This window comes from Buceros rhinoceros, unplaced genomic scaffold (genome assembly GCF_000710305.1).
Source record: "Buceros rhinoceros silvestris isolate BGI_N320 unplaced genomic scaffold, ASM71030v1 scaffold17758, whole genome shotgun sequence".
NCBI lineage: Eukaryota > Metazoa > Chordata > Aves > Bucerotiformes > Bucerotidae > Buceros > Buceros rhinoceros.
Genome location: NW_010428813.1, coordinates 63,973 through 71,443, shown reverse-complemented (window position 1 = coordinate 71,443; position 7,471 = coordinate 63,973). Strand labels below are relative to the sequence as shown.

The following is a 7,471-nucleotide window of genomic DNA, read 5'->3' as shown; positions in this document are numbered from 1 at the left end:
CTGCAGTGCTAAGGCAGGGGCCGGTAGCAGCACCCAGGTATTTCATCTGCTGCATTCTTAACCCTCCTGGCAGCTCCATTATTGGCTTCCAGGATAAGGATGAATGCAAGAGAAAACTGTTGATTAGTCTAAAATGTAGAGCTCTTCTCCTGTGGCTCTTCATTATTTCACATCTTCAACATTTATTTAAAAGTTGTAATAATTAGGAAGGTTTTAAATGAAGCTGTAAGTTTGAGTACTCAAGGTGCTCGAATTCATCCAAGGTACTTAGGCGAATCATGAGAAATAAGCTGGTATTTGTGGTGCTGGGTTGTTTCTGTGGTGGAACGTGTACGGTATTTCCATGGATAACTAATCTGAAGTTAAGATTACCAGTAAGGTAATGTTTCCCAGCAAGTAAACACAATGTGATCAGCAGTTTGGTGGATGGGAGAGTCCATAACTAGATGGGTTTAGAAACGAGTATTCACCTGATGATGTCGAAACGTAACTTAAACGCTTTGACCAGGGCTGACGCTTAACAGCATATTAATTCCACGTTCTGTTAGCTCTTCCACAGCACACATGATGTCTTTCAAACACTTCCTCTTCGGGCCCTTGCTATGTAAGCAGGATCTCGGATGCATACTTCTTGTGTGTTTCCCAAGTACACTTTGCCCGGCAGTGCAAGTCATTCACTGGGAATTTTTAGTATGGTGAACTGGTATGTGCTTGTCTTTCACAGGCAGACTCGGTTTTTGGCAGTGTAATCAGACGTGTTCTTTTTATGATGTTAAACACGTAGCAGAGACAATATTGTGTTACATAAGAGTTTTGCAGCAGCACTGAAAATGATTTTTGCATCCCATTGTTTTCATTATCTCAGCTTCTCTCCAGTGATGTGCTGAACAAACCTTAGACTTGTTCTGATTAAAAATCAACATTTTCTTCAAAGTGGAAAAAATCCACTGTGGTTTGACAGGGGATGGCAGCTGTCATTTGGAGGACATCACTGTATATGACTTATGATCTTTGGATGTAATACACTGGGCTGCTTTCTAGCTGTAAGGCTTTAGATAACATCCATTAATTTCTTTTTTATTTCTTTATTTTATTTTTAATCCTGTAAATGATGCTTTAGTATGGATCCTTCTGTTGTGGTGCCAGTGGTCTGATTATTAGAGCGCTTTTACTGTTCGGCGGTAAGGCTTGGACTGTAAAATATTTGGCCAAAAAAGATCCAATGCAGCATCCAGGTGAAGTTCTTTAGATGAAGATATCCTGTTTCTTGGGCAGTAGTAGGGGTATGTGATGGAAAACTTGTAGGAACCACTGTTGCAGCAGATCTTTTCTGCTAACGTTCTTAGGATAAGATTGTTTCTCAGCCTCTACCCTGCAATGTCACTGAAATTTGGGAAGGAGACCTGACATGTCAGTGGATTGCTGGTCCTATTTGGTCAAGCACATGCTGACAAATGAAGAACCAATATTTTTTTTTTTGCCATCCCAGTTGCCTTGTACAGCCTTTGGGTTCTGTTAGGACCAAAGCTTGTGTTGCAAAGGCCCATCATAAAAATGAGGTGGCCGGATACCGGTTTGTTTTTCCAGGTGTCTTAATTATTTAGCAGGTTTCATGGGTTTTCTAGGTTTTGTCATTGCTAGTTTGGGGGTATGTTCCTATTTAATCTTGAGACCAATAGACAGCAAAGCTAAAATCCTCTGGAGCTGCTTAGCTTCCACGACTGTATTCTGAGGTGGTAAGTTTTTAGATGTGTTTGCTATTCATGTTCTTGAGTGTTTAAACCAGAAACTGTTCTGTATGCAAGTACAGACACTGACACCCTGGTTTGGAGGCAGCCGCGATTTCTGACTGCGCTGGGCTTTGCCTCTGCGCACCTTCTTCCCGGACAGCTGAGAGAGAGGAGAGCAGCAGGCAGACCTTGCGGATAGGAGCTGAAGCTGCAGATGGCTTTTTTGGTTATTCTGCTCCTTTGCGGGACTGCTTGTGAAGCTGCTGGGACAACTAAGACCTTCCTGCAGCCCGTGCCAGAGCAACAGGTTATCCATCGGTTCACATTGGAAATGCACTCCCAGGTACCAGAGCTGTGCCTGCAGGATCTGCAAGTCACGTGCTGTTTGAGAGTGGCAGTATAGCCTTCTCTTCTGGATGCATGCACCTGCCTTCTTCTGTTAACTAAGATTCCTGCTACGAAAGATTGCCCTTCCCCTTAGTTAAATGTGAAGAGAGGGCAGTTTTTCCTTTTCTTGGTGGTCCCTGAGGAATAACAAATTTTTATTGTTATTTTTTCCCCCAGAGGCATTGCTTTTTACTTGTATTACAAGTGTAACTTTTGAGTGCTGTTGCAGAGACGTTTTAAAACTAGTGTTACCAACCGGTATGGGAAGAATTCCTAAATATCCTTTACAGCTCTCTCTTTTTTTTATTCTTTGAGCTAGTGGACTTTTAAAGAGACCTATGTAAATGTATTAAGAAGAGGAAGAAAAATTGCATAGTAATCAGACTTGAAAGATTCCGTAAATCAGCATTCAGTTTTAAAATCTTGGTGATTCTTGTGATTCTTTACATTCCTTTATATACTTTAACCTGAAAGTAGTAATTTCATGTGTGTGATCAATGGTGAAAAGCTTTTATTGAATAGTTACAGTTACTAGTGTGTCTTCTTTTTTTTCTTTGAATGCTTAACCTGGTAAGTGACACTTTTTGTAATATTTTAGAAGATGTCATTGTCATACCAAGAAAACACATTTTTCTACTGAAAATGACATACAAATGTTAAACTGTTACTCTTCGTACTTTTCATTGATGTTTTCAGTGAATACAGTAGAGTTGCTATGTGGCTTGTTTTGATAGCAAAATATTTCAGATACTTTTTTCATTTTTATTTAATCTTTAAGATTTTATGTACTAGCAAAACTGGTTTGCAGAGTTTGGCACAGTTTAAAATTTTGTGCAAATTAATGCCTCAGAAAACTTGGAGTGAGCTAATTGAAGGTACCAGTTTCAAGAGATAAATTCTTTAATATTGAAGACAACCCTAATGATAAAATTATAGTATGCTGTAGTTCAATATAACTTTTTTCTGTGTATGGTTGGTAAAATAATGTACACAGGTCAATAAGTTGTAGAAATTGGGGTGCTAAGGGTTATTAAGGTGTCATAGAAGGCAAAAAGGTTGATTTGTGTAGGTAGAATGTGAACATCCTTTATTTAAAGGACACTTTTCCACATGTTACATTATTTCTACTAGGAGATAGTATTCCCGAATGTCTTCATCATGTGAACAATTGCAAATGTTTAACTCACAGCCATTAAAACCGTGAATCGTATTTGGAAGTACTTCCAGCATGTAAAATTGTCTCAAAAGAAAAATCAGGGCTGCGTGACAGTTGTTCTTTTGTCAACATAGAAGGTCACCAAGCTGAAACTGAGGACAAGACTACAGTTGTTAATAGGCTGTATTTAAAAGTATTGGTGTAGCTATTTCAGTTGATGAACTGATGACTTACAAAAATGATTATTTTGAGGAAATCACCAGTATTAATATAAAATGCTACTATAAAATATTTTTATGCCTGCCTAATGGCATTAAATGCAACCTATTTATGATTTTAATTCACTAGTTTTGCTGGAGTGGTACAACTTTACGTTGCAGACCAACTATGCCTTTAGGTTGGGCAATTAAATCTGTAAATGTTGATTCTGTCTGTAAATGTTTAGTTTCTTCAGATGTCAGAAATGTGTGCTTTAGTATTGCTCTTGCTGTGGGATGATGCGATACTGCCAGCTGTTTAACTCGTTCCCAAGTCTTTGCTGTAAAGCATGTGGGAAAGTACGCGTAGATACTGAAGTTCCTGTTGGGGATGTTCCATAGAGTTCAAAACTAGGTAGCGTGACTTGTAGGCAGTTCTTCCGTGTCTTATCATTGTTAGAAATCGTGTCAAGAAATCCAGTGTTAGTTTAATTCTCCTTCTTCCTTCATGCCTCCTGTGCAGGAGGTGTGCTCTGCTGCAGGCCCTGGACAGCTGGTGCTTACCATAGTCAGCAGAACCGCAGCCAGTTTGGTTGGTATGCTACTGGCAGCCCTCCTTAGACCTCTGGGTGACAGAGGTTGCAGAGAGTGGGTTGCAGTCTTGCCTTCGGTCTTTAGTATTTGGAATATATTACAGGTTTCTCATTTTGAAAATAACTTTTGATTTGTTCATGGTTTCAAACTGTGATCTGGAGGCTTATTTAATTGCAAATTAAAAATGTAAGATTTTTTTTATTCTTACAGGAAGGAAGAAGCAGAAGCTTGCCAAAGAGAGAGCAGGGCTTTCCAAGGTAATACTGTGTTCAATAATGCGGTGCTATTGTGAAACGTGTTTCGTATGTATTATTTGTAAGGTTTGTTTAAAAATCTGATTTGATTCCAGGATTACAAAAATTCTGCAAATATGCTGTCTTCGTTTTTTTTAATACTCGCAAATAATCATATGAAATGGTCGTCCTTTTGTGTTGGATGGAGGCCTTGTTCTAGAAAGTGCACATTTACTGTGTGATTTCATGGTGTTTTCGTCTTTGTAGTATGTGCGAGGACTTTTCAGACTTAAAAATCATGGATGGGGTACACCTGTAACTGAACCTGGTATTTTTTTGCTACAAATACTTGATTTCTCGGATCGCTAGTGGATCCTGGTAGAAAAGACAAATTTATCTTAATCAATTGTAAGACATATAGTTGTGATAAACATAACACACTTAGAAATTGTATTTGCCACAAAATTGTGTTCTTAGAGGTATTCCAGGCTCTGTCTCACTACAGATTTTTGGTGCAATGACATGACACCTGAGTCTGATTTTCAAAAAACATTCTGTGTATATTTAACTTAGTGGTGACGCTTTTTTTTTTCCTGTTTCAGTGTAACAGCACATTTGTGTGTGTGATTGATTTCAGTTAAGAATGTTTTCTGCTAACTTGTTGTTTAACTGATATTTAAAACTTCAGTTTTACTCTGTGTGTTATAGTTGCCTGATCTGAAAGATGCTGAGGCCGTTCAGAAGTTTTTCCTTGAGGAGATTCAGCTTGGTGAGGAACTGCTAGCTCAAGGTAATTGCATAATCTTTTTTTTTTTTTTTTTTGAAGGATAAGTTATAAAATAACTTTTATCTTTGCTGGAAGATGATTTTTATATACTAAGAACTTCTGGGGAGTCAAATTCACCTAGCAAGATCTGTACACTCGTTTCTAACCTTCTGAGTTCAGAAGATCCAGCAATGGAGGAGGAAAGAAGAATGCGGACTGATTCTCAGTAGTTTAATCCAATGCTGATGGATGTCTTGTGTAAATACTTTACAGTGTGGAATAAGGTTCATTTCAAAACTTCATGATTTGTCATGCAGGTGAATATGAGAAAGGTGTTGATCACTTGACCAATGCCATTGCTGTGTGTGGACAGCCGCAGCAGCTGCTACAAGTTCTACAGCAGACTCTTCCACCACCAGTGTTTCAAATGCTTCTAACTAAGCTCCCTACAATAAGCCAGGTATGTGAAACGCTCCCTGAGGTTTTGTTTTGAAAATAATTGAACTACTTCTCTTACCCACTACATAGGTCTTGAGTACTGGTTTCTGTAATATTTTTTTATATGTTCAGTTAGATTAAAATAAGCTTTTTTTCACCTGAGACATTAAAAAATGTATAAGAAAAAGATCATGTAACATTAATAGCAAACAGGGTAAAGCAGAAATATGAAACTTCTCCCGTGTGTAGGTATGCTAAGCTTTTCCAAATTAGAGACATCTGACCACAGCTCTGATACTCTAAGTGGATCTACTCTTTCATAAATACATGCTGGGAAGCAGTAACTTTCTTGCACTGGGTCTTGAGTTTTGTCTTTTTAAAATTATATCTCTACAAGTGTCTGTAAGTGCTATAAAAGTACACTAGAAATAGTCTGTAGCTTTTGTTAGCTTGTTGCTTCTGGACCAGCTAAAAACACAAAATGTGAACTAGCACCAGAAGGCACGACAGTTTTGGAAGCTTGGGGATTTCCCTGAGCATAGAAGTGTTCATAACTCTTTATAAAATGCCCTCCCTTTTTAGCCTGAGTACTGTGCAGGGAATGTCAGTAGTATGCTAGCAGGTGAGTCTGTTGTAAAATAAATAAGGGTACTTCCTAATGGTGTTGCCTCACATAAAGCAGAGACTCAGTGTTGTGCATCAGTCAGCTCTCTTTACAGCTCATGCTGGTTATATTTTGGTTTAAGGTCCTTATGGTTAGTAAAAACACTGAAAAATGTCAGGTACACAAGATGTAAAGGACTGAGGAAACAATGGTGCACAAGTGTTTCCACAGAGAACAGTGCCCAAACCCACACTGTGGTCATCACTTGAGACTGGTAGGGTATTATATATCTGATTTTGGTTTTGTTAGGCATTGCACAGTATGGAATTTCTGTGGAACTGACTTAAACTTGTGAAATATTGATTACCTTTTTTAGCATGAATCAGTTTTCTCAGTAATTACACTGCTTAATGTTCAGTGTAAAATTACATTGCTTGATAATTAGTTGCCTACTGTCAATTTTATGTAATTGTGAATGAGTTTTTCTCCTTCTTGCAGAGAATTGTAAGTGCACAGTGCTTGGCTGAAGATGATGTTGAATGAGGTCACACCACAACGGGGGGAAAAAAATGTTTTATTACCCCAGAAGATGAGCATCAGTAGGGGGATAAAGGGGCAAACATAGTAGTTAATGGACTGTGTACCACATCGGGTTCTACCAGAGTTAAAATTAACTTTGTGTAGGTGGGTTTCGCAGGATTTTATTTATTATCCCAGTGAAAAGTGTATTTTGATAAGAATTCATTTTATAAATACACTGTGTTGAGTTATCAAAGTATCACTAATTTCATTATTATTAAAATAAGCAGTTGTAATGTTGTACATATAAAGACATAAAACTACAACCTATTAAAAACCCAATGCTCATTTTTGAAAAAACGAAATTATGGCAATAAAGATTTATCTGCACTTGTGTGTCCCTATAGTACTACTTTAAATTTTAGAATATTTGGGTGTCAGAGCAAATGATCTTAAGATGACTTAAAATTTATTTTGAATGTTATGGCTGGTCTTCCAATGCGTTTAAGTTTAAAACCTCATGTCATTTCCTGAGAAAACAGATGTGATCATTTAAACAGTAACTGATCACCTTAGAGGTGCAAGTCAGAATGATAATAGATGACTGGCTGCAGGAAGAATGACAAATCCATCTCTGTCAGGAGCAGTAACATCTAAAGTGATGCAAGTCAAAGCTGTATCTGGCAAACGTGAAAGCTCTGTTAATGCTGGTGTCTGAAATACCGTTGTTTGGAATAGAACCTGGGGCAGATTGTAAGAGAACAGAGGTGGGTTTTTTTTTTTTTTGAAAGCTTGAGACCTGTTTGCAAGATAGGCAATTGACATTTCAGTCTCTAGTCTTCAACGC

General features: G+C 37.9%; 1 protein-coding gene across 1 annotated transcript; it reads left to right on the top strand.

Annotated features, from left to right (window-relative positions):
* Positions 1-3,335: 3,335 nt before the first annotated feature.
* On the top strand, positions 3,336-7,108 carry TOMM20 (translocase of outer mitochondrial membrane 20 homolog (yeast); the record flags this gene model as incomplete). Its single annotated transcript, XM_010142422.1, has 5 exons — positions 3,336-3,386; positions 4,275-4,321; positions 5,006-5,087; positions 5,381-5,523; positions 6,604-7,108. Coding segments are annotated over 5 exons (368 nt in total), but the record flags the coding sequence as incomplete, so codon positions are not given.
* Between the last annotated feature and the right edge of the window lie 363 nt (positions 7,109-7,471).